Source organism: Bos grunniens, chromosome 14, assembly GCF_055505025.1.
Source record: "Bos grunniens cultivar Pamir isolate PY7600 chromosome 14, Bosgru_T2T1.0, whole genome shotgun sequence".
NCBI classification, from domain to species: Eukaryota; Metazoa; Chordata; class Mammalia; order Artiodactyla; family Bovidae; genus Bos; species Bos grunniens.
This window is the reverse complement of record NC_141178.1, coordinates 66,142,745-66,170,514: the sequence shown is the minus strand read 5'-3', so window position 1 is coordinate 66,170,514 and position 27,770 is coordinate 66,142,745. Positions and strand designations below refer to the sequence as shown.

Genomic DNA, 27,770 nt, shown 5'->3' with positions numbered 1-27,770 from the left:
TACTGCCCTGGCCACTTTAAAACAGAAGCCCCTGCGATAAGGAGGATCCATGATGCTTTGGTCTTCCCCAAGTCTGAAAACCCTGGGGGTGCTCCACAAATATCTAAAGCAATTTTCATCACAGAGACCATAACCTTGGAGCCTGGAGGAGGAACTCACAGCCCTCCTCCAGCAATCCTGCCCGCAGATGGTAGGAAAGAGAGACCAACTGAACAATGTCCTTGGGCCCCCATGTTCTGGCTTCCCTGTGACCATCTGCCACCTTAAACTCACCCAGAACTATCTTCAGTGACTTTTCCCAGGTCACAGCAATCTGTTTACAGACATCTAGAATTCCCAGGCACTTTTAGGACAAGGGACTCGGGATGTGTCCAAGTGGGCAGCAAAGTCTTGTCTAAGAGAAGCTGTTCCTCCAAATCTATTTCTGCCCATGTAAACATTTGCCAAGGAAACAAGGCATGTGGGCATGCGCCGGCCCCACAGGCCCTCGGGTTGCTGCAAAAGGCAAATGGAAAGTCACATGTCATAACAGTGGAAAGTACATACGCAACTATTCTTAGCCCTGGAATGTATACACGGTCTCTCTGCCCAGCAGTTCTTTCACAAAGCTCTAGAAAACTGTGAAAGTGCCTTCAGCATAAACAAATCCAGAATTCTCCCAGGACAAATTATTTGCCAGCTTAAGGAAAGGCCTGGGTTTATGGTTTCACTTGGAGCCAGAGGTGGAAAGTCTCCGGAGGGACCAGCTGCGGCAGGTATCGGTGGTTATCACTGCAGGAAAACGAGGTAAATAGCTCTAATGTTTAATTCTTCTGCAGGTGGACGGGTGGCCAGATGTCATCCAATAAACCCTGCCCAGGGTATCGTCTGGTCTCTGCTTTCTATTTATCTCATTTTAAAAACAAAACCCACAACGCTCTGTGAGGTCATGTTTAAAAATAAGAACAAAACATTGCAAAGATCCATTTCCATCCCTCATTTCTGTCTTGATACCAGAGGCCACGCCCCCAGCATGACATCCGTGGCTAATGACTAACACCCAGAAAGATGTTTGGATGAGTTTACTAAGTAAGAGATATGCTAAGAATCTGGAGAAAGGTCCACAAACTTCTGCTTCAAATGCACAGACTGTCATCTTGCTTTAAGCTAACGTTTCAGCCCCTGTGACCTCTTGCCACCTTCAACTCTCCCAACTTACCCAACCATCTTCTCTCTCTTTTTTAAATTGTTTTTCTTTTCTTTTCTTTTTTCAGATTGTCTGCAGATGCTATTTCTCTGTTACCTTTGAGAATAATCATAACCGAATACAGAGATTTTCACTGTGAGGCCCATACATTAGGTGATCCCATTTTTCAGTCTTCACTAAGCAGTATTCTTGGCAGTACCCACAAACAACTTAGTGAATGGACAAATAGATGTGCTCTAAGTCTCGGAGCTGCCACAGCTTAACCCTCCAGGACGACCTCCCTCTTGGGACTTCTCCCCGTCTTTGCAGGATGGACACGGAGTCATCAGAGGGGCTCCTCTTCAAAGACCATGACTTTTCCTCTGACCTGCTGAGGCAGCTCAATGACTTGAGGCAAAATCGGATCCTGACTGATGTGAGCATCTGCGCCGGGTCCTGGGAGGTCCCCTGCCACCGCAACGTGCTGGCCTCCAGCAGTCCCTACTTCAGGGCCATGTTCTGCAGCAACTTCCGGGAGAGCCGAGAGGCCAAGGTCCAGCTGAAAGGCGTCGATGCCTCGACTCTGGAGCGAATCGTCCTGTATGTGTACACGGGCGAGGTGCACATCACTGTGGAAAGTGTCCTGCCCCTGATGGAGGCCGCGTCCATGCTGCAGTACCCCAAGCTGCTCGAGGCCTGCTCCTCCTTCCTCCAGAGCCAGCTGACCCCCAGCAACTGCCTGGGCATGACCAGACTCTCCGAAATCTTTAGCTGTGAGACCCTCCGGAAGAAAGCCAGGGAGGTGGCCCTGACATATTTTCCAGAGGTGGCCGCGTCGGCTGACCTGAAGGAGCTCTGTGCCCTGGAACTGAGAGACTACCTGGGGGACGATGGGCTGTGTGGGGAGGAGGAGAAGGTGTTCGAGGCCCTCATGGTTTGGATCAAGCATGACCTCCAGACCCGGAAGCGATACATGCAGGACCTGTTCAAGCAGGTCAGGCTGCAGTACGTCCACCCGGCCTTCTTCCACCACTTCATCGCCAACGACGCCCTCCTCCAGTCCTCGCCCCCCTGCCAGACCATCCTGGAGACCGCCAAGAGGCAGGTGTTTTCTCTGTACAGCACCGCTAGTTCCGCAGGCCTCCAACCTCTGTGGCATGTCCCACCAAGAAACTCTTACCAAGACTTCCTCATCCTCTTGGGTGGAAGGAAAGACAACCAGCAGACCACCAGGGATGTCCTGCTGTACGACGGACAGACCGGCCGGTGGCAGAGCCTTGCCAAACTCCCAGCCCGCCTGTACAAGGCCTCAGCCGTCTCCTTGCACCGCAGCATCTACATGCTGGGGGGCATGGCTGTGGGAAAGAGTGTGCCCAGTGCCAAGGTCTATGTCTTCTCCCTGAAACTCAATCAGTGGAGGCCAGGGCAGCCCATGCTGGCGGCCCGCTACTCCCACAGAAGCGCTGCCCACAAGAACTTCATCTTCTCCATCGGGGGGATTGGCGAGGGGCATGAGGTCATGGGCTCCATGGAGAGATATGACAGCGTCGGCAACGTCTGGGAGAGGATGGCCAGCATGCCAGTGGGGGTCCTCCACCCTGCGGTTGCTGTGAAAGACCAGAGACTCTACCTTTTTGGAGGAGAAGACATCATGCAGAACCCTGTGCGCCTTATCCAGGTAAACAGTACTTCCTACCATACATGTGCACACACACACACACACACACACATGTATGCATACATGTATCCAGGTAAATGGTCCTTCCCACCATGCCTGCACACACCTACACACACACACACACGTACACATGTACGCATGTATGTATCCAGGTAAATGGTCCTTCCCACCATACCTGGACGCATGCGCACACGCACACACACACGTATACATGTATGTATGCATGCATGTATCCAGGTAAATGGTTCTTCCCACTATGTCTACACACAAGCACATGCACACACATGTACAAATGCATACATGACACATATACTCATACACACGTGTGTGCACTGCATGCACACACATGTATACATATCAGATCAGATCAGTCGCTCAGTCTGTCCGACTCTTTGCGACCCCATGAATCGCAGCACGCCAGGCCTCCCTGTCCATCAACAACTCCTGGAGTTCACTGAGACTCACGTCCATCAAGTCAGTGATGCCATCCAGCCATCTCATCCTCTGTTGTCCCCTTCTCCTCCTGCCCCCAATCCCTCCCAGCATATGGATGTGTGCAAACACATGTATACACACACAAATACATGGATACACATATAAACACATACATATGCACATACATACATATAATACATGCTTGTTAGTTTCAGGGGAAGGAAAAAGGAGGAAGAGAGGGAGGAAGGAATGAAGAAAGTTTAATTTAAGCAAGATTTTATCCATTTATGAATTCTTTTGTGTAAGGTTAATACATACAAAGGTACATCAGATACATCTAAAGAATCTAGCCAGACTACATCAAATGTCAGATAGTGAAGTTCTACAGGTCTTCCCAGGTGGCTTAGTGATAAAGAATCTGCCTGCCAAGAAGGAGACATGAGTTCAATCCCTGGGTCAGAAAGATCCCCTGGAGTAGGAAATGGCAACCCACTCCAGTATTTTTGCCTGGAGAATTCCATGGACTGAGAAGCCTGGTGGGCTACAGTCCATGGGGTCAAAGAGTTGAACACGACTGAGCGACCGAACAACAGAATAGAAATATTGCAGATGCTCCTAACCCAAATCAGTAAGGCCTTAAAAGAAGATTCCCAAGCCCTGGTCCATAGTCTGTTACCAAAAGCCCAGGAGCCAGACCTCAGATATGCTGAATCAAAATCTGAATCTCCATGTGTGGGATCCTGACATTGACTGTTATTAAAGTTTACAGGAGATTCTAAGGCACAGCCAGGTTGTGGAACCCCTGCCTTAAATGATAGGCAGATGCTCATTTCACTTACAAGTTCCCTGAGAAGTGTGATTAATAAAGATCAAAATGTCATAATATTGGGTGTTTTCCAACTTTATGCACATTCTAATCTCTGTAATTCACCTTTAATAAAAAGCCTCTCTTTATTTTATTTTTTTTACTTTTTGGTCACGCATGTGGCATGTGGGACCTTGGTTCCCCAACTGGGAATCGAATCCAAGCCCCCTGCATTGGAAGCACAGAGTCCCAACCACTGGACCACCAGGGAAGTCCCTCTCCTAAAGATGATCGAGAAGGCCCCTGAGATCTGCTCTGTTCATTTAGAGGAGTTACACTGGGTGCCCTGGGGACACGGACAGGAGCTGTAAATCCCACTTACTCTCCAGGAGCTTAGGAGAGAACTGAGATTCAGATGCTGAATAGAGGGGTGCTCTAAGATCAGATCAGATCACATCAGTCGCTCAGTCGTGTCCAACTCTTTGCGACCCCATGAATCGCAGCACACCAGGCCTCCCTGTCCATCACCAACTCCCGGAGTTCACTCAGACTCATGTCCATCGAATCAGTGATGCCATCCAGCCATCTCATCCTCTGTCGTCCCCTTCTCCTCCTGCCCCCAATCCCTCCCAGCATCAGAGTCTTTTCCAATGAGTCAACTCTTCGCATGAGGTGGCCAAAGTACTGGAGTTTCAGCTTTAGCATCATTCTTTGCAAAGAAATCCCAGGGCTGATCTCCTTCAGAATGGACTGGTTGGATCTCCTTGCAGTCCAAGGGACTCTCAAGAGTCTTCTCCAACACCACAGTTCAAAAGCATCAATTCTTTGGCACTCAGCCTTCTTCACAGTCCAACCCTCACATCCATACATGACCACAGGAAAAACCATAGCCTTGACTAGACAAACCTTTGTTGGCAAAGTAATGTCTCTGCTTTTGAATATGCTATCTAGGTTGGTCATAACTATCCTTCCAAGGAGTAAGCGTCTTTTAATTTCATGGCTGCAGTCACCATCTGCAGTGATTTTGGAGCCCAGAAAAATAAAGTCTGACACTGTTCCCACTGTTTCCCCATCTATATCCCATGAAGTGGTGGGACCAGATGCCATGATCTTCATTTTCTGAATGTTGAGCTTTAAGCCAACTTTTTCACTCTCCACTTTCACTTTCATCAAGAGGCTTTTGAGGGGTCCCCTAAACCAGTCTGGAGGGAATCTAGGAGGGTGTGAGGATGCAGAGGCCTTCGGCAAGAACTCTGTGAGGTTGGTGTAAGTGGACTTTACCAGAGAGGCAAAAGAAGAGAGAAGGAGGTGAGGATGGAGGGTAAAAGAGGAAGAGGACACATGGTGGACACAGGACTCTGACATGGACCGAGATGGGCAGGCAGCTTCTCTGAGCAGATAAGTGCCATCAGGAGGAGGAGTCAGACTCTTCTACTGAGGAGGGGTGGTGTTCCTGGGTAAGGGGATAGCTGGCAGAAGACCCTAAGCAGAAAGGGGATGAAGCCCATCCCTAGAGGAACCAAAAGCTTGACAAGATGGTTGTAACACAGAGGAAGGGGCAGAAAGTTTGTGCACCAAGGTGGAGCTGGGGGTGGTCAGTCCCCCTGTAATCTCCATCAGCCCCCTTCCCAGGTCATACTGAGCAACTCCCTCTACCCAGATTGCTGCCCCTGAGCCCTTTCTACAGAAATTCTAGAACATTCTTAGGGGATGAGTATTTGTGTTGATGAGGCTGGTCTGGCTTTTCAGGCCTTGTCAAGGAATTGGGGTTCAATCCTGAGAGTAGCAGGGTAGGTGAAGTAATCGAATTCACATTTTTAGAACTTCCTTTGGACGCTTCATGGGCTTCCCTGGTGCCTCACCTGGTAAAGAATCCACCTGCAATGTGGGAGATCTGGGTTTGATCCCTGGGTTGGGAAGATCCCCTAGAGAAGGGAAAGGCTACCAACTCCAGTATTCTGGCCTGGAGAATTCCATGGACTGTATAGTCCATGGGGTTGCAAAGAGTTGGGCATGACTGAGAGACTTTCACTTCACTTGGATGCTTCATGGAGAAGGAACTGGAGGAGGCCTGAGAAGACAAAGGAAGGAGAACTGGCAGATCTTTCTAGAGGTCCAGGCAAGGTCCAGGATGATGGCAGCTTGGACTAAGTTGGTGCCAGGGATGACACAGAAAAGTGATCATTTCTATTCAATCCTTTCCTTGTTTTTCTCTTCCCATCACTTCTCCAGCGCATATTTCCCACTCCTCCCTGACCATCTAGGCAGACTCTAAGCCTGTTCCAGATTTCACTCGTGTACTTGAGCCAAGAGAGACACATTCTGTGCCCCTCCAAACTCTGGCCACACCACTCAGATTTATAATAAAGTGCTTCTATGAAAAGCTGGAGCCCCTCCTGTTTAAAAAAAAAAAACAAAACTTTTTCAAAATTAAGTCAACAAATACATTGATGATGTTCACATTACAAAATTGTTATGAATTATTAAGAATAAATGCAAAGCTCAAAAGAGTTTATAAGCTACTTCATTCAGAAATGCACAAGACAATCTAACAAGAATCTTAAAAAACTGAAAACCAAAACCCAAAACACTAACATGTGAGTGATCCTTTCACCCTGCAGTCCGGAGAAGGGGAAAATGGGAAAAGTATCAGTTTGGAAGTTCCTCTTATCTGCTTAGCATTTAGCTTTGTCATGGAAGTTGTACTCATTCAGATACATAGTTCGGGATGAATGCTTGGGTTACTTGAAGGGGAAGGTTGGGTTTTCAGATATAGGGACAAAGATTTCTTCATCAGATGGTTTACCTGCACGCAAGCATTCTTTTAAAGGACTAAACTGCTGTGGAGGGGCCGGGGCGGGGGGTTGGAGGGGGAATGGGGGGGGTTACTGTGCAAACTGTGTATGTAGATGTACCTTTCTACCTGGCCTTCTTTCCGCTTCTATGGCTGGAGGGCATTAGTCAAACCCTCTACCGTAACAAAGTATCACTTCCTCCAGGGTGACAAACCATCCTTTGTTGTCCTTGCCTCAGCCTCTCTGAGGGTATCGTGAGAATTATGAGCAAATGTTTAATCTATTTTTGAAACCATCCTCAAAACTGCTAAAGAAGAGCGAGCCAGGAGGCAGTTACTCAAGTAAAATGCAATCAGTGTTTGCTTTCCTCCAAGGATCTCATTTTTCAGAGTGTCACCTGCATATCTGCAGGTGGTTTAAAACACAAGGCTTGCCAGCCATTGTAGTTGAACCTCTCTAGCTGTGGCCTCTTCTATGCTTCACCAACTTTGAGAACTGACAGAGACTTCAAGAGAGCTTCAGTCTCGAAAGCCTCCATCAAGAAGAGCCACACAGGAGAAAAAGGAACCCTCCTGCACTGTTGGCACAGTATGGCGGTGGTGGCGGCGGGAGTTCCGTTGCCAAGTCAAGTCCGACTCTTGTGACCCCGTGGACTGTAGCCTGCCAGGCTTTTCTGTCCTTCAGGTTTCTTAGGCAAGAATGGGTTGCCATTTCCTTCTCCATGGGATTTTTCTGACCCAGAGATCAAACGCATATCTCCTGCACTGCAGGCAGATTCTTTACCGATGCGCCACCAAGGATACCCATGGAGAACAGTATGGAAGTTCCTTAAAAAACAGAAATAGTGTTATCATACGATCCTGCAATCCCACTTGTGGACATATATCTGGAGAAAACCATAATTCAGAAAGATACATGACTCCAGTATTCATTGCAGCAGTATTTGCAACAGTTAAGACATGGAAGCAACCTAAATGTTCATCAACAAATGAATAAACATGTGGTACATATATACAATGGAATATTACTCAGCCATAAAAAAGAATGAAATAATGCCATTTGTGCAACATGGATGGACCTAGAAGTTATCATATTAAGTGAAGTAAGTCAGACAGAGAAAGACAATCATATAATATCACTTACATGGGGAATCTTTAAAAAAAAAAGAGAGAGAGAGATACAAATGAACATATTTACAATACAAAAACATAGAAAACAAACTTACGGTTACCAAAGGAGAAAGCTGGGGTGGCAGGCAAATAAATTAGGAAATTGGGATTAACATATATACACTACTATATATAAAATAGATAACCAACAATACCTGAAACTAACACAATATTGTAAATCAACTATACTTCGATTTTTAAAAACCTACAAAAAGGACTTCTCTGGTGGTCCAGTGACTCTGAGCTTCCATTGCAGGGGGTATGGGTTCAAGCCATGGTTGAGGAACTAAGATCCAGTATGCTTTGCATGGTGTGGCCAAAAATACAAACAGTTACCAAATATCTTTAAACACTATGGATTCTTTACCAGCTGAGCTACCAGGGAAGCTCGACTAAGCACCAGATATCTTTAAACACTACTAATACTGTAATAAATGCCAATTAGAGTAGTACACAATTTTTAAAAATCTTTTAAAAAGAAAAGAAAAGCCATACCTCCATGGCCCCAAGCAGAGCCATGAGTGTGGTGAACAAAAGCATGGACTCTGGGCTCTTCCACTCAGTCTAGCTGTGTGACCCTGGGCATGTTACTTAACCTCTCTCAGCCTCAATGGTCTAATCTGAAAAATGGAGGGAAGTAGTGGTATCCACGTCATAGGATGGTTGTGAAGATCAAATTTGATAAAATTAGAAAATATAAGGCCTTTAATATTAAAAAGCAGAGACATTACTTTGCCAACAAAGGTCCATCTAGTCAAGGCTATGGTTTTTCCAGTAGTCATATGGATGTGAGAGTTGGACTATAAAGAAAGTTGAGCACTGAAGAATTGATGCTTTTGAACTGTGGTGTTGGAGAAGACTCTTGAGAGTCCCTTGGACTGCAAGGAGATCCAACCAGTCCATTCTAAAGGAAATCAGTCATGAATATTCATTGGAAGGACTAATGTTGAAGCTGAAGCTCCAATATTTTGGCCACCTGATGCAAAGAACAGACTCATGTGAACAGACCCTGATGCTGGAAAACATTGAAGGTGGGAGGAGAAGGGGACAACAGAAGATGAGATGGTTGGATGGCATCACTGACTCGACGGATATGAGTTTGAGTAAACTCCAGGTGTAGGTGATGGACAGGGAGGCCTGGCATGCTGCAGTCCAGGGGATCGCCAAGAGTCGGATAAGACTGAGCAACTGAACTGAACTGAATATGGCAGCAATTATAATTCAAACAAAGAATTTTCCATGAAGAATATTGGAAAGTTTTTGTTCCTGCTTTTCTTATGTGAAGTCCATCCCACATCTCTCATGAACTAACTTACATTTGATATTTAAACTTTAAACTGAGGGATTTAATAGGAGCACATGTCTGGGAAGGCTTCCCCAGTGGCTCAGCAGCAAAGAGTCCACCTGTGATGCAGAAGACCGAGGAGATGCGGGCTTGATCCCTGGGTCAGGAAGATCCCCTGGAGGAGGAAATGGCAACCCGTTCCAGTATTCTTGCCTAGATAATCCCACGGACAGAGGAGCCTGGCGAGCTACAGTCCACCGGGTCGCAAAGAATTGGACACGACTGAAGTGACTGAGCATGCACACACACGTCTGAGAATCATGATTTGCTGCTCTATTTCAGACCAAGGCCAAGAAATCCTGCCCCCATCTCTTTACTCTTTCTTCCTTTTCTCATGCTTCCTTTTTTTTTTCTCTTTCTATAATTCTAATGACTTTCAGGCATGACCTGTTCAAAAGCCTTCCTCGTTTAGACCCAAATTTATTCTTGGCCCTAAGACCCTCTCAGATAGACTGGAACATGTTGAAATCTAAACATGAGCCAGAAATAAAAATGATTCAAAGATCATTGGTTTTATGCAAGTCCAAGTTGCTCCATTTCTCATTGAAAAGAAAGAAATGTTCCAAGCAAGGTAAGCAAACACATACTATCAACTCAAATGCATAACTCTCAGTCCTTTCCACAGAAGCACAGCCACTGATCTCATGGGCCACATAAAGACCAATTTCTGATAACAGTTTCTTCATTCTGTTATATAATTATATTTTGTTTATTGATGGTAAGATACCTGTATTTTCAGAACCAGAGAAAAAATGCAAAGAAAGAGAAATCACTGCTCTTCTACGCTTTTAACTACTTCTACTTCTTAAAAACATATATCACTTTAAAATGCAGTGCTGTGATTTTATTTCTCCCTCAGGTTTATCACATTTCCAGAAACACATGGTTCAAAATGGAGACGAGAATGATCAAGAATGTGTGTGCCCCTGCCGTGGTGCTTGGGGAGAGGATTGTCATCGTGGGAGGTAAGTTAGAATGGAGGATCACGAGGCCAGACATGAACCTGGCATCTTTCCTGGGTAAAAGGGTAACTGATAGACAGGTATTGTCCTATAAGACAGCCTTTTTAAAAGCACATAACTGAACCACTTTGCTGTATACCTGGAAGTAACACAACATTGTAAGTCAACTCTACCCCCGAATATAAAATAAAAATTAGATTAAAAAAATAAGGAAATAAAATAAAAGCAGATCCATCCAGCTAGGGGAGTGTGGATGACTTGACAAAGCTATTTTCTCATCCAGAAGTCTCTCCATCTTTATCTGTAAAAAAGGAATGAAATCATGTAATATCTATTTCACAGAATTGTGATCATAAAATGTGCTCACCTATCTAAACCACTTAGCACTATCCCAGACCCAGGGCAAAAACCAAAAAAAAAAAAATGCTATTGTAAATAAGACTAGCTGCTAAGGGATAATTTCTCTGCAATTGCAGGATGTTACAGTTAAGAGGGCTGGTTGGGGTGGGGTGGGGGGCAGATAGACCTGAGTTCAAACCCTGACTCTGCCTGTCACTAATTGTCTGTATGCTCTTAGGCACATTTTTAATCTCTTTGTGCTTGTGTTTGCTGATCTGTAAAATGGGGGTCCTAAAAGTACCCACTAGATAAGGCTGTTGTGGGGACCCATTTCTGAGTTCCCAAAGCTCCTTCTTGGAATTGTTAAGGCTCTTGAATGAGCATATGTGAAAGATGAAAAGCTAATGAAGCTGAGAGGCCCCTGGAATCTCTGTTCTCAATTTAAGGATGACATGTGCACTGCCTTCACTTTGAGTTAAGATGCAGAGACTTGGGACTCTCCTGGCATCCAGTGGTTAAGACCCCACACTTCTACTGCAGAGGGCACAAGCTCAATCCCTGGTTGGGGAACTAAGATCTCACATACCACGCAGCATGACTAAAAACAAAATTAAAAAAAAAAGATGCAGAGACTCAAGTCAGATAGATCCAGGTCCAGACCCCAGCTTAATGAAACATTCCATGCTTTAGTTCAAAGTATAGCCTCAGGGTTAGGCGATGGCGGAGATCAGACAGGTCCCCGGACCACCCGCCTCCAGTCCCAACTAAGCATCGCTGACCTTCTCGATATGCCATTTGGTTTTCAGGTTACACGAGGAGGATCCTTGCTTATGACCCTCAATCCAACAAATTTGTCAAATGCGCGGACATGAAAGACCGGAGGATGCATCACGGAGCCACGGTGATGGGAAACAAGCTCTACGTGACGGGCGGGCGGCGGCTGACCACGGACTGTAGCATCGAGGACTCGGCCTCCTTCGACTGCTACGACCCCGAGACGGACACCTGGACGTCCCAGGGGCAGCTGCCCCACAAGCTCTTTGACCACACCTGCCTCACCCTCCAGTGCATCCCCCACCACTCCACCGTCCCCTGGGTTCCATGAGAAACTGAGAAGTCATCTGTCCTAGTCAAGATGCTCTGGTTGCAAGAGACAGAGCCCAGCTCCAAAAAGCTTAACCCTAGAGGGGTGCAGGGGGAGCTAACAGGAGGGAAAGTTGCAGAGCCTGGAGACCTGGGACCACGCACACTGCTGACAGAACTCTGTCTCTCGCTCGATCTCTGTCTCTCTGTGTCTTTTCTCGCTCTCTCTCTCTCTGCCTCCCTCCTTCTCTACCTCATTTGTAGGCTTCTTTATCCACACAGTGTGGGAACAATGGCAACTGATGAATCCTGACCCACACTCTCTAGCTTCAGAAGAGAACTTTACCACTATCCATATAATAACTGCTCCCCCAGAATGATGGTGATTGGCCCTTTTTGAATTCCAAGCCTCCCTCTTGAGGAAATCACCATTTCCAGTGACTGTGTTACTCTAGTTGGCTTGTCCTGGATTGTGTCTCTACAGGCCAAGGTGGGGTTAACAGTTGCTGCTGACAACCTATCTAAACTACACATAATGGATAGAAGTAGTTTCCAAGTGCAAGAAAGAAATGCTGAGCCCACAAAACCACATCTTTCCAGAACATCCTGGAAATTCAGAATGAGAGGGCAAAGACACCCAGCAGGGCCCCTGGAAGTCCTTCTTCCGGGGGCATCAGGAACAACAGGCCCTGACTGTTTCTCTGTGGGCTTCCCAGGTGGTTCAAAGGTAGAGCATCCACCTGCCAATGCCGGACACGTGGGTTCGATCCCTGGGCGGGGGCGGGGGGGGAGATCCCCTGGAGGAGAAAATGGCAACCCACTCCAGTATTCTTGCCTGGAGAATCCCATGGACGATGGAGCCTGGTGGGCTACAGTCCACGGGGTCGCAAAGAGTCAGACACAACTGAAGTGACTAAGCACATCCACACACTATTTCTCTGCATTCTAGGATGTAGTGCATTGGAATGCCAGAAACTGGTATCTAGTATTTGCTAAGTTATCTGCACCACCACACAAAAAAAATAAAGTGTGTTTCTGCTGCCAAGTGATGTTTTTCTCCAGCCTCTGGGGAGCTATAAACCTGCAGAATTTATCAAGATTTTCATTTTGATAAATGTTATAAGAATTGCTGTCCTAAGGAAAGCCAACAAATTCCTTCAGAGTTTACCGCAATCATGGCCCTTCCAATGCCAGGGCTGGCCATTTCTGTATGGCCCTCTTTATCTCAAAGTGTCTCCACGCTGGCTCAGTCCCACACATGGGAATTAGCTGAAGCTGCTGGCACATTACAATCACCTGGGAAGAAGTCTGAAAATGGGGCTGAGCCTTACTGAGGATGCACAGATGGGGATTCTCAGAGGCAGGGTCAGAGCTTGGGGTTTTTGTTTTTTTTTTGGTTGTTGTTTTCTTTGGCCACACTATGTGGCTTGCAGGATCTTAGTTCCCCAACTAAGGGGAACTTGCCCACTTGGGGCAACTTGCTTCACTTGCCCACCTTGGCAGTGAAAGTGTGGAGTCCTAACCACTAGACCACCAGGGAAGTCCCCAGAACTCTGTACTTTTGAAAAGTGTCCAGGATGACCGTAACGTACATGCACTGAGGTCCAGAACCACCACCCTGCTCAGTCGTGGGCGCTGAAGACCTTCATGTGCTGGTCCCAGTCCCATCCTGTCCTGCCAGCCCCGTCCCAGCCCAGCGGCAGAGGCCAAGTCCTCTCTCCACCAAGGGAAGTGTCCAGAATGGGTCTTGATGCCCTGAGCTTGCATCCCGGTGCCCCCAAGCTGAAGCCTTCCTCCCCACCCAGCTCTCCAGGTCCATGGTCCAGACTTTTCTTTTCCTCCCAGTTTGTAGTTTTTGCACTCCTTCTCCTGCTCTGCCCTGCTCCCCAGACCACTTTGCTGTTGTCCAGACACCCTCCCCAGATGGTCAGCACCTGAGCTGTTGGCTGGCCTTACTCCAGCTTTTTCTCTTTGACCCTCTCTGAGTAGGCTCTCAGTCTCACCTCTCCTCTGACCCTGTACTCATGAAGGTGACCAATGACTCCATAAGCCCACACAGGGAGCCCACTGTCCCTTCATGCCTGACTTGACTGGTCAGCAGCATATGACACAGCGGACCCTCCCTCCATCTCGAAATACCTTCCTCGCTCAGCCTCTGGAACAACCATTCTCTTCCTTCTCCCTGCAGTTCATCCTTGTCTCCTTGTTTTCCTGGAGACTATGTGGTGCTTTACTAACCTCAGTGCTTAGCCCTGAGAACTTTTTCAGATCTACTGTCACTCCCTGGATAAAGAGCCTACCTGCCAATGCAGGAGATATAAGAGATGTGGGCTTGATTCCTGGGTCGGGAAGATCCACTGGAGGAGGAAATGGCAACTCACTCCAGTATTCTTGCCTGGAGAATCCCATGGACAGAGGAGCCTGGCGGGCTACAGTCCATGGGATTACAAAGAGTCAGACACGACTGAAGCAACTTAGCACATCACTCCCTGGGTGCAAAGCTCACCCAGGGCCTGGCCATCCACACTGTCCCACTACTGCTGACTGGCAGCTTTCTCTGTCTCTACACAGAAGGGAAAGTGGGTTCCACTGCCTACCCTGCATCTCCACACTGATGTTAAAGAGACAGTTCAAACTGAACATGTTCAAGATCAATCTTTTCTCTCCAAGATGACCCCTCCATGGGCTTCTCCATTCTGGGAGAGAACAATACCCTCTCCCAGTTTCTCGGGCCCAAAGCCTCAGACACTCGTCTTGGCTCTTTCTCTCACACCTCCTTCTGTTTGTTCCAAGACTATCCAGAGCCACATGGCGCCTCACCCCCACAGCTCTGCCTCTGGTCCTGGCCGTCACCTTGATTCCAGCTAAACCATCACCATCATTTCCTCACCAGCCTCTCTGCTTCCACTTTGCCCCTGAACCCCTTCTCCACACAGCAGCCTGAGTGCCCTTCAATTCAGTTCAGTTCAGTTCAGCCGCTCAGTTGTGTCCGACTCTTTGCGGCCTCATGGACTGCAACACACCAGGCTTCCCTCTCCGTCGCCAACTCCTGGAGTTTACTCAAACTCATGTCCATTGAGTCGGTGATGCCATCGACCCATCTCATCCTCTGTTGTCCCCTTCTCCTGCCTGCCATGTACCTGGAGTGACCTTCGTTACACACAAAAGTGAGACAGAATCGATCATTCCCCTGTTCCCTCCAGAGCCTTCCCAGCTGTCTCAGGCCACCTGCAGGGATCCGCAAGCTTGCTTCTCCACCAGCTCCGGCCACCTCTCTGCTCTCATCTCCTGATCTCGCCTCCCAATACGTCCTCCATTTCTTGTTCGGCCTCAGCCTCCAGCTCACACATTTCCAGCAATTCTCCACTTTCTGTTTCCAAGCTTGCTGTGCCCTCCTCCAGAAAATGCTTGCCCAATTCATAACCATGTGGTTTGCTCCCTGGAGTCTCTGCTGATGCCTCCGTCTGATCCATCCACATCTGGTCCTGTCACCAGATGACAACCCTGAAATAGACCCCCAATACCTCCGGCCCCTCTGTCTCCATCACTCCTTCTCTGAGTGCAGCCATCCCCCACCTCCTACCAGTCTCCTAAGAGACTCACTGCTTCCATTCCTGTCCCTCTGATCGTTCCTCAAATAACAGGCAGAGTATTCTTTTAAAAATTCAGTTCTGATTGTTAGGTAGGAGTCCAAAATGGTGGTGGCTAAAAGACAAGGAAGGGAAAAGCCCGCGAAAATAGAACAAAAGAAGGTCTGAGGACTGGAGTGAGGACCTCAGGTAAAACAAACAACACTCCTGGCTAGCCCAATTTACACAGGACAGGCCCAGGGAGAGAGAAACATAAATAGAGGAGCCAAAGCTAGCTCGCTCGCTCGCTCTCTCCCGCGTGCTGGGTCGCTCTTCTCCTCGGGTCTTTGGATTGATGTGCCCTCACGCCTCGAAAATGGATTTTCCTTCTATCTTCTAAATAAAATAGAGCTGTAACACTGATTTGTCTAAGAGCTATAACATGGTCCATTCAAGACCTGAGAGCTATAACACGGTCTATCCAAGACCTGAGGGCTGTGACATGCCGAGGGGGCTTTAATGTCCTTCACTCCAAATCTTTGTTGTGACGAGACAAAGAACCAAGGAACATACACTCGCGTGACATGATCATGTTACTTTCCTGTTCAAAATGATGTTAAGTCTTCCAGAGACCTTTGCAAGAATCTAGCCTTTATCTACCCTCCAGGGCTTCTCTGACCCAGCCCCTGCCTTTCTCTCTGACTTCATCTTTTGCTTCCCCTGCTCCCTACAGTCATCTCTGCTTTAGCCATCCTTTCTTAGTCCCCCTCCTTTCTCTTGCCACAGGGGCTTTACACTTGTTCTTGGCCCTGCTTAATACACACCACCTCCCTCACCTCTTCACCTAATGTAATTTCAATTTATACTTGACACTCCAGATTTAAAAGTCATTGCATCGAGGAAGTCTTCCATGCCCCCCACCACCCCAGCCTGGGTCAACTCTCCTATTAAATGACCCCCTTGTCTCTGATATGACCCCTTTGAAGCCCTCACCCCATCTGTGATAATTTGATCATCATCTTCCCCTCTATAGTCTTACACTTGTTCCATTTTCCTCTGCATTCCCAGAGCCAGGGCTGGCTGGGCTCAGCGTCAGCCACAGGGATTGCAGATCCTCGATAAACATGTGATGAGTGGATGAAAGAATTGGTAAGTGGACACAGAGGCTGAATCAACACCACCTCGGGGATCTCCATCTCAAACTCAGAGCTAAGTATGCATAGGCACTACTTTAAGCTCTCCCAGGCCCTCTGCTAAGGGAACACTCTGTCCTTCCCGCTTTCCCTCTCCTTTCCCCTCCTAAATCAAGTTTGGTGACTCTGGGTGGCACAGCCTACCTCAGTCAAGCCTGCAGGCTTTGTCCAGAGGGCCCTATTTGCCTGGAATTAGAAGGAGGCGTCTTGCCATCTATAACTCCTTTTGCGGCCTCCAACAATCCTTCTGTCAGAGACTTGCTAATGCTTTGACTTTCTTTTCCCTTCGTCTCCATCCAATATTTAATAAGCTGCCAGAGTCTGTGGCTACTCAGAGCTCGTCTAAGTCTCCCTGGGGCACAAAACTATGTAAATTGCCTGCTGGGATTTATAAAGAAAGATGTCCCAGAGCCAAACCCATTAGGGCACACATCACAGGCCAGCTCCGTGGGTCAGATCAGATGCCTTTGTGACAGGTGCATGCCACACACCTGGGCCTCCCGAGGTCAAGCCCCACATCTGAACTGGGCTGCAAAATGACCCTCCACATCCGAGGAATCCTTTCCAATCTGCTGACCATAAACTCAGACCAACACGAAAGAGAGAGAAGGTTTTGGCACAAAGTGTCCTCAGTCTTGCTGCTTGAGGAGAGAGTCACGGTCCAGAGCTGAGGTCAAAATATATTTAGCCAGGAGCAGTGAAACATTTTAAGTGGAAAAATGTCAACTAGGCTGACTAATCATCTCAACAGGCAACAAGGGAAGAGGGGGAAATGAAGCAGAGTGAGGGCTAAGCAAGAAAACATCCACAAAAACATCAAACACCCTGTCCCAACACACCAGGGAGCAGGAGGGGGACTAGCAGAGAAAACGGCACGGAAGGAAAGAAACGGCAGCAGGGGAGCGGTAAGTGGGGTGCAGGAGGGGCTGCCAGCTTCCGCACTGAGACACGTCCCCCGCAGCCCTGACTCCCAGCAGGCATCTTGTAAGAAGGTCTGCTGTGCTGAGACCACCATCAGGCCCCACGCTGACCAGGAAATGACCAGCAGATACTACAGCAGCGGTCCCCTGGCAAAGCTACATGGCCCCAGTGAGAGACAGTTGCTGGCATCCTGGCCCCACCCCATGCAGACCCTTCCTGACTCTCATCCCCATGAGCAGTGGTGACTCAGAAGGTGAACCCCCTCCTGGAGGGTCCAGTCTCCCCTCCATATGGTCTCCCCCTTATAATCCTGCTTCATCCTCTTTTATATCCTGTCTGATGAGGGTTTCCCAGACGGCTCAGTAGTAAAGAATCTGCTTGCCTGTGCAGGAGACGCAAGAGACGTGGGTTTGATCCCTGGGTGAGGGGGATCCTTGGAGGAGGAAATGGTAATCCACCCCAGTATTCTTGTCTGGAAAATTCCATGGACAGAGGAGCCTGGTGGGCTACAGTCCACGGGCTCACAAAGAGTCAGACACAACTGTGTGACTGAGCATGAGCACATGCTCTGTCTGATGAACAAGAGCAAGCCCCAGATATCCACGTTTTGAAAACCAAGTGCCCCTTGCCGCCTATAATAAAACTCTGTAACACCCTGACAAGGACGATAACTGGCTTTACTCAAACGTGTTCTCGGTACGTCTGACACTACCCTCTCCACACAGCTCCAACACACCCCCGTGCCTTTCCACAGGCTACTTCTTCTGCTCCAGTGCCTCCCCCAGCCCTACCTACTGAACCCTTACTTGGCCTTCACCTCCTCCATGGAACTCTTTCCAACTTTTCTACCCACCTTCCCCTCTCCCTCCCTCCCTTTATTCCTGCTCTTTTCATATTATAGCACCACAGAGACCTGGAATGAAACCAGAAGGGGTGCTCTTCGTGGAGGCGAAGACAGAGTCTCAGTGCCCCATAAACCCCTGGGCCAAGTTCAATCTCTGCTTGGCACTCAGACGACGCTGAAGTGCTTGTGGAATGAACGAGTGCCTGCACAAACGAACAGACCCTAAACACCACCAGGGTGTTCATGCTGCTGTGGGTGAGAACTTATGCACTGGTGCTTTTAAGTCAGGAGTGAACCCCGATGGTGCTTAAGTTTTAAAAATTATTATTGCAGACCGACCTGACAACAATGAAAAACACAGATTAGAACAGTATGAAATATGATGGGGAAGAAAATGACATTGATTTTTAACCCTGGGAATGTTATTCAAAATGGCACAGCTGATGGCCATCAGGCCATCCAGGTCCCCAGAACTCCACATGCCCACCTGGATCATTTTTCAGAGAATCTTCCCCTTCCCCTCACCCAATCCAGTCATCTGGACTTGGATGGCATTGAGTCCTTCCCCAGCCTCAGGGACCCCAATGACCTTCCCTTGCCAACAAGTGTTTATTTGTGGAAGCAGGCACAGAAATGTGGGAGCAGAAGAAACCTGGGCCGGGATTCAGGGTCTGTCACTCCCTGGCAGTGCAACGTCTAAAAAGTTACTTTACTTCTCTGAGCCTCAGTTTCCACATCTGGAAAATGGGTGGACTTTTACCTACCTGAGGGATTGTTTGGAGAATGACAGGACAGATGATGGCCATTAACAGACACAGTACAGTGTCTGACATTGAGTGGACAATGGACACAGTCAAGTTCCCTTCTCTTCCTCTGTATTAGGTATTTCTCTCTGTCTTCTTCACTGGCCAGTCTGCACGTCCCCCATGAAAAACTTCACTCAGTACCCACTTGGACCAAGGAGAAGCAGTTGACACAGATAACCCTTGGCAGCCCCTCCCCTCTGGCTGCCACAGTTTCTCACACCTGAGAACCCATTTCCTGCCTCTGCTCACTGATCCTCCTTTGAAAGCACTGCTCTCTTCTTCCTTCATTCACTTATAAGCTATTATGCATTCAACAAGTACTGAGCAGAAACCCCTACTTGCAGGCACAGTGGTAAGGAGGTGAATGAGGCTCCTGCTGTCATTGACCAATGGAGTTTCCCCAACTGCATGTGCTCCAACCTGGGAAAAGAGTGTGGGAATGAGGGCAAGGCTCTGATACCTCCTTTAGGACTCAGCTCAGACACTGTGTTGGCTCCCAGGGGTTCCCAAGGCTGCCATAACAAACTCTACCAACTCAGCAGGTTCTAACAACAGAAATTTGTTCTCCCACGTTCTGGAGGCTAGAAATCCAAAATCAAGGTATCGGCAGGGCTGGGTTCCCTCTGAAGGCTCTAAAGAAGAATCTTGCCTCATCTCTTCCAGCTTCTAGGGGCTCCTGGAAAACACTGCCATTCCTTGGCCGGTAGCTGCATTGCTCCAATCTCTGCCTCCATCATCACACAACCTTCTCTGCATGTCCTCCTCTGTCTCTTATTGGACTTGGGGCTTACCCTAACTCGTATGATCGCATCTTGATCCTTACCTTATTACGTCTGCAAAGACCCTACTTCCAACCAAGGTCACATTCTGAGGTTCTGAGTTGTCATGAATTTGGGGAGGAGGCATTATCTATCCCATGTAGACAACATCTCTCCCCAGAAGGCATCTTGCTGACCTGTACCATCCTTGGTCCCAGGCTGGGCCACCACGACAGACACCTCCTCATCTTCCCTTTTCATCAGGGGCATCTCATGGGTGGGGACCATGTCTGAGAAGGTACTCAGTAAATGTGTATTGAACTGAACTAAACCATTTCACTGGAGAAGGAAATGGCAACACACTCCAGTATTCTTGCCTGGAGAATCCCATGGACAGAGGAGCCTGGTGGACCGCAGTCCATGGGGTCAAAGAGTTGGACACGACTGAGCGACTAAACCACCACCAAACCACTTCATAGGGACTGCTGCTGCTAAGTCACTTCAGTCGTGTGCGACTCTTTTCAACCCCATAGACAGCAGCCCACCAGGCTCCCCTGTCCCTGGGATTCTCCAGGCAAGAACATTGGAGTGGGTTGCCATCATAGGGACTAGCAACTCTTTAATGAACTCCACGGTCAATGTATACAAGATATAGCTTTCGAGCAGCTTCCCAAAATCCCAAGGTGAGCAACGTTTGCCAAATGCCTATCAAGGAGGAGTTAGAGTCCTTGAAGAGAAGCCCAGGATCAGGCACGAGAAATGATCTAAGAGAACTCATCTGTTAGCACAATGTCACCACCATGTCCTCTTCTCCGTCTAGCCAACATAAGCCTTTGGGATGACGTCGTGAGAGGCTGCACGTTAACACAGAAGCCAATGCCGAGGGGGCTGGAGGGAGGGGTCTGGTTTCTGAAATGTCAGCTCTCATGCAATCTTATAGGAATTCTAGTCTTTCATTCAAACACCATATCATTCTCTTCTTGCAGGGAGTTTGGGTTTTGTTTTCCCTAAAGATACCCATGAGTCTCTTTTGTTCTTCATTTTACTTATTTGATTTAATTAGGATTCCAGGGCCTGTGGTCCAGAAATCCCCAGTGATGCTCCCAGAACAAGTTGATGGTCCAGAAAATGGTGATTTGAGGACAGAGATTCAAGAATCCCAAGTGTTTGTAAGTTAGGAGGATGCAAGCACAAGAGCCTAGTCCTATTCAAAATTGGAGGCTGTTTCTGCATTTCCCCCAAAAGACCCTCTGGCTCTCCTTACGTTCAGAGACCAGAGGCCACTCCAGGGCAACTGCAAAATCAAAACCCTCGGAGACAGCCTGGAAGTGAGGCAATGTGGAGACATCTATACTCAAGATAAGACTGAGGAGAAAATAGTAGAATTCACTAGCAGAGCCTCTGAGACACTTATCTTTGGTGAAGTGTTGGAGAAGAAAACAGAATTAATCCCCACTTTGGCTATAGATGTGTTTGACTTAACTTATCTGCAGGGCAAAACTAAGAATGCTCGTGGTTTGAGAGGGCCCAGATAATTCTCCACTTGAGACTGAGACCACCAGGGTCTGTGCACACAGGTGTAACAATTGCTTTTTACTTGATAAGCTGTGTCCAACTCTTTTGAGATCCCATGACTGTAGCCTGCCAGGCTCCTCTATCCATGGGATTATCCAGGGAAGAATACTGGAGTGGGTTACCATTTCCTTCTCCAGGGTATCTTCCCAGACCAGGGATCGAACCAACATCTCCTGCATTAGCAGGCAGATTCTTTACCTGTTGAGCCATCAGGAAGCTGGTATAACAATTAGCCTTCAGAAAATGTTTGCTGAGTGAAGTAATCCACGAATGACAATGACTAACATTTCCTGCCCCCTTACTAAGCACTGTACCCACATTACCTGGCTCAGGTATCACAAGACTCTTCCAGATTCTCCTCAGCACCTTCCTGAAACCCTTTATCAAATACCTTCTGGAATTTCCCTGGCAGTCCAGTGGTTAAGACTCTGTACTTCCAATGCAGGGGATAAGGGTTCGATCCCTGGGCAGGGAACTAAGATCTTGCATGCTGCAAAGTCAAAAAAAGAAAAAAAATCAACTGTCTAAAATAAAATACAGCCTCCACCCCACCCACTGCATTATTCTTTCTCACCCCTTTTGTCTTTATTTCATACCTTTAATCATAACTATTTATTGTTTAATTTGCTTTCCTGACTTTATTTAGCTGATGCCCTCACCCAAATGGAAGTCCCATGAGGACGGAGAACAGGGTTGCCTTGGCCACATCTGCCTCCTTGGTTCCTGACACAGAGAAGGTAACCAACACAGGTTTGCTCAACAAATGAATACTCAACCCCTCCAGAGGAGGGCTGCAGGAAGACCACTCTGCGGGCAGCCAGGGGAAGGATGGAGGAATCCAGAGAGTTTAGATGCGCTGCTATTACCCATCCCACGATGAGCTACAGCTGTTAATAGAACAGCAAGGACTTAGGAAACAAGGAAACAGAATCCACAGGGAGCTGGACACTAACTGATGCACAAAGGGGAGGAGGTGGGGAGCAAAGAAGAGAGAGAGCACGCAGTTGCTAGCTTGACTGACTCTCAGGATGACTGTGCCATCAGCAGAGAAGTGCAGGACAAAGGCAAAGGGAGGTTCGCCTTGGGGCTGCTAGCCAGGAGGTGAGAACCCAGAGACAGGAACTGAGGTCTCCCATGTCCAGAGCAGTGTCCCCTGCACCCCGGAGTTGGCACAGCCCTGTGGATCTGTAATCTTGCCTACAGTCTGTCTGGGGCTTCCCAGGTGGTGCAGTAGTGAAGAATCTGCCTGCCAATACAGGAGATGAAAGAGAGGCAGGCTCGGTCCCAGGTTGTGAAGATCCCCTGTAGAAGGAATTGGCAACCCACTCCAGTATTCTTGCCTGGAGAATCCCATGGACAGAGGAGCCTGGTGGGTTACTGTCCAAGGGGAATTACAAAAAGTCGGACACTATTGAAGTGACTGAGCACATAGCCTATCTCCCCCACTAGGTCTTAGGGACCCATCTCAGAACCCCCTTTTGAGACTTTCCAGTCCCCACTCCAGTACTCTTGCCTGGAAAATCCCATGGATGGAGGAGCCTGGTAGGCTGCAGCCCACGGGGTCACTAGAGTCGGACACGACTGAGTGGCTTCACTTTCATGCATTGGAGAAGGAAATGGCAACCCACTCCAGTGTTCTTGCCTGGAGAATCCCAGGGACGGGAAGCCTCATTGGCTGCCATCTATGGGGTCGTACAGAGTCGGACACGACTAAAGTGACGCAGCAGCAGCAGTCGCCACTGAAAACACCTCTAACAGTGGTTTGAGTGGTGACCTTTCGAGTCTGCAGAAGAGGCTATATGGCAGTTTCTGAATGGACAACAGCACAGAGGGAGCCAAAGTGCCTGGCTGTGTGACCCCGAGAAAATTAACCAACCTCTCTGTTTCTCAGTTTCCTCCTCTCTAAATTAGGGATTATGATAACACGTGCCTCCTCATAGAGTTTTTGCGAGGATTAACTGAATTAATATACATAAGTGCTATCTGTGGGTTGGCCGTTAATACCATTTCTGCTATTAAACATAATGCATTACAAAGAGCCATCTGTAGCTATATGGCTTTGGGGACATCTCTTAACCTCTCTGAGCATCAGGATCCCCTGTGGTAAAGTGGAGATGAGGATGCTATCTCACTGTAGTGGTTTGAATCATGGCCCCAAAACATAAAACCTTATTTGGAAAAAAAAGAGATCTTTGCAAATGCGGTTATATAAAGGATCTCAGGATGAGATAATCCCGGATTAACTAGGCAGATCATAAATCAAATGGCAAATGTCCTTTAAGAGAAAGGGTGAGGGAGATTTGAGGCACAGAGGCAAAGATGAAGGCAGAGACTGGAGTTACGCAGCCCACAAGCCATGAAACGCCTGAAGCCATCAGAAACCCAAAGAGGCAAGGAAGAGTCCTTCCTCATCTAAAGCCTCTAGGAGGGGAGCAACCCTGCCAATACCTTGATTTGGGGCTTCTGGACTCCAGAACTTGAGATAATGCATTTCTATTGTTTCAGACCATGGGATTGTTATAGCACCCACAGAAAAGCAGTAACTCCTTCATAGGATTCCTGCAAGAATTAGAAGAGATAACATCCATAAGGGCTGCCCTGGTGGTGCTAGGGGTAAAGAATCTGCCTGCCAATGCAGGAAATGGGTAGGGAAGATCCCCTGGAGAAGGAAATGGTAACCCATTGCAGTATTCTTGCCTGGAGAATCAGACAGAGGAGCCTGGCGGGCTACAGTCCATGGGGTTGCAAAAGAGTCGAACAGGACTTAGCGACTAAACAGCAACAACATTGTTATAATTTACCTCCCTTCCCTGGACCTTTGTCTCCCCACCTGTAAAATCAGAATTTACATGCAATAAAGGTGTCCAAGTTTTTGCTACCTTCTGCCAGCTCCTTCACCCTTCAGCTCCCTCACATGGCAAGTTGGGACCATGTTATAATAATTCCTTTTCTCTCTCTTTCTACCTCTGTCCATCATCTCAAAGATCCGTGATGGACAATGTCCCCAGTGAACAGTCTTCATATCTCTATATCCATCATGGAGGATGGTGAGCACTTGCCTTTATCCCCATCTTCAAACTGGAGGTGATGATGAGATCACAGAATCCTGAGCAGTCACCCTCCAGATCTTCAAGTCTGAAAGAAGACCCTGGGCAAGCTACTCAACCCCACTAGGACATGACTGCCCAAATTATATTTTCGGAATGATAATATCCTCCTCCTTCTCAGGGCTTGATGAGGAGGAAGCACTTAAGGCGACCATATAAATGTTGAAGGCAAAAATAATATGGTGGAGGTAATAACACATAGAGAAGTAAAAATGTGCAGTGACATTAAGAATGTCAATGCCACTTGAAATATAAATATACAGTGACTCTGTAAATGACGATGATAGCAGAAAGGACGAGAAGAAGGAGATGGTGATGCTTCATGGGTGTACTGGATGGGAATCTGTCGCCAGACTATGCAAAGGGGCTCCCCCTAACGACTCTCCCTGGCTCCATTCTCTCCTCTCGTCACTCTTGCCCTGCCACCAGGAGTCAGGATTGGAACGACACTCCTAGCAGAAGTGGGGAAACAATGGATTCATTTATTTTTCAAAAAAATAAAGCTGGCCTGCGAGCTACGGAGTCGCGACGGACCATGGAGAACAGCGACAAGGAAGGCATCGCCAAGCGCTGCGTCCACCTGCGCCCTGATGCCCTGGCCGACCCCGCCCTCGTCTCACTGCACCTTCTGCCCTGCGGGGTCTGGGTTACCACCCCACCCCCACCCCCCACCCCCGCTCCGTGGGGCGCTTCTTCGGCCCAGCCATCCATCCGCCAGGGTCTTGATGCACTGGAAGTGTCGTTTCGGGGCCGTAGTCTACGTGCCGAGGAGGTGGTGGTGCTGCCCGGCTTCGTGGGATATGCGATGACAGAAGAGAAGGCAGAGGTGTTGGGGAGGCAGGATGACCACAGCGAGAGGAGCAGGAACTGGTGGAAACCCCGGAGGCACTGGAGCGGGACTTTGATGGCTTGATTGGGACCTCGACCACTTGCTTGGAGCCACAGCCAATTTCAGCAGCTTCACCCTGTGGGGCCTGGAATCTATCCCTGGTCCGGAAGCCAAAGTGCGTGGGCGCCTAACCTGGTGCACCCTAGCTGCAGCGATTCATGTACAGGTACCCGAAGACTGAGAACCAGAGCTTGAAATTGAAAGCCACCGATGCCTTCACCCCAATAAACCCCTTCTTCAGTGTGGAGCCAGAGTCCCTCAGGCAATAAAGGAGCTCTTCACAGAAAAATCAATCAATCAATCTGACCTGATCACTCCCTTTCTTAAATCTCTTGCATGGTTAGGAAGAAAGTCAAACTCCACTTCCATACCCAGACTCTGATGCTGGGAGGGATTGGGGGCAGGAGGAGAAGGGAACGACAGAGGATGAGATGGCTGGATGGCACCACTGACTCGATGGACGTGAGTTTGAGTGAACTCTGGGAGTTGGTGATGGACAGGGAGGCCTGGCATGCTGCAATTCATGGGGCCGCAAAGAGTCGGACACGACTGAGCGACTGAACTGAACTGAACTGAACTGAAAGGTCCTTTGTATGTGGAAGAATAAACAGCCTCTACTTGTTTAGGTAACAAATAACATGATAGCAGAGGGCCCACCCAAGAGGCACTCAGCCAATACTAATTTCCTTGATGCCCCCACACTTCCTATTCTCTTCAACAGGGCAGAAAGAGAACTCTCTTATTTGCCTATTAACAAACAGTGTTTAGCTATTAGCTGCAGTTGACTAAATCTCAGATTGTTGGACACTGGTTCCCCATCCTATGGCCTGTGGGGACACAGTGACCTGCTTTTTCACTCTAAGGCCTCAGTCCCAGCGAATGTGGTCAAAGTCTTAGATTCTCAAGAAATTTTTAAGGAACTATTTTTACCCTCAAAATTGCTTCCATCTTTTCACCTAGAATGTTGATTTATTTTATTATTCACTGACTGAAAATTCATGAAATTTTGTGGTTAGAGTAAAAATGTCACACACAGTTCCATATGTCCATGCAGTGGGGCTGAGAAAATCTGACAATGAAAAAAACCACCATTTCTTCCTCTAGAGTTTAAGGGCCTCCAGTCTCTCTCTTTCTTTTTTTTTTTTTTTTGCTTATAATATTTATTGCCTTAATCAGCAACATTGCTTTAAAAACTATAAATAGATACAAGACTCTATAAATAAGGATAATGGTCAAAGCACTGTATTTTCTTAAATTAGTTTCAAAATTCAAATTCTCAAATGCAAATGTAATATTTTGGAGTCATGGAGCTAAAAGGGGGCCTGAGAAACCAATTGTTCCAAATCAGACAGGCAACATGGAGAAATGGAAACAATGCTGGGTTCCATGAGGCACAGGACTTTGGGCAGATCACTTAACAACAAAGTCCTGGCCTGTAAAATGGGTGAATCTCATCTGCTCAACACTCCTGAGAAAACTGTGATAGTAAGTAGAAAAGTTGACCATGCTCTAGTGGCCAGGGATAAATACTCTCCACCTTCTTCATCTCTCTGGGCTCAAGGCCCATTTGGCTTGGGGAAGCAAGAGTAAAGAGATAATTAGAGAAAGTCATTGAACACATGTATGTAAGCAGTATTCAGATTTAGAAACAGGATACGATAGTACCCCAGAAGGCCCCTACATACCTCTTTCCAGGCATTAGACTCTCTGGGGGCAGCCACTATCTTCATTTCCAACACCTCATTTTATTTGGACCTGTTTATGATGTTCGTGTACATGGAACTAGACAGTTGAACCTTTGGTATGGCTTCTGCTCAACACTGTTTGTGAAATTCATTCTCATTGTTATGTGTTGTTATAATTTGCTTACACTTGTTCCCTGTAGTTCAATTACATAACAATATCACATTCATGTATCTGTTTTACTCTCGATGAGCATTTGGGGCTATTATGGACATTCGTGTGCGTATCCTTTGGCAAATATATGTGTGCCTATCTGTTGAGTGTATATCTAGGAATGAAATCACTGGGTCATGGGGTATATATATAAGTTCAGCTTTAGAGATACAGCCAATTAGTTTCCCAATTATTGTATTCATACCAATCTCTTCCCTCATAACCAGTGTGTGAGAGTTCCAGTTGCTCCATATCTCAACAGTTGATATTGTCTGTCTTTTTAATTTTAGCCATTTTGGTGGGTTGGAAGTGGCATCATATTGCAGAATGATATTTTTAAGGTGTAAACTGGGTTATGTTACTCCACTAATAGTTTCGCTTTGCATGCAGAATAAAACCTAACTCTTCAGCTTGACCTATAAGGCCTTGGTTACCT

The 27,770-nt window shown here is 47.6% G+C and overlaps 1 protein-coding gene, 1 long non-coding RNA gene and 1 pseudogene across 2 annotated transcripts; 2 read left to right on the top strand and 1 right to left on the bottom strand.

The window, feature by feature from the left end:
* The first annotated feature begins 511 nt into the window (after positions 1-511).
* KLHL38 (kelch like family member 38) lies at positions 512-12,821 on the top strand. The gene is made up of 4 exons (XM_086337104.1): positions 512-786; positions 1,254-2,843; positions 10,252-10,357; positions 11,500-12,821. The coding sequence occupies exons 2-4, from the start codon at positions 1,416-1,418 to the stop codon at positions 11,796-11,798; spliced, it is 1,833 nt and encodes a 610-aa protein (XP_086193230.1). The 5' UTR covers positions 512-786; positions 1,254-1,415; the 3' UTR covers positions 11,799-12,821.
* Positions 9,889-21,932, bottom strand: LOC147359584 (uncharacterized). Its single transcript, XR_015140926.1, has 2 exons — positions 21,766-21,932; positions 9,889-10,655 (listed from the first exon to the last, which is right to left on the bottom strand). It is a non-coding gene; the product is annotated as an uncharacterized LOC147359584 (long non-coding RNA).
* Positions 21,933-24,909: 2,977 nt separating this feature from the next.
* Positions 24,910-26,417, top strand: LOC147359583 (ribonuclease H2 subunit C pseudogene; annotated as a pseudogene).
* Positions 26,418-27,770: the final 1,353 nt, after the last annotated feature.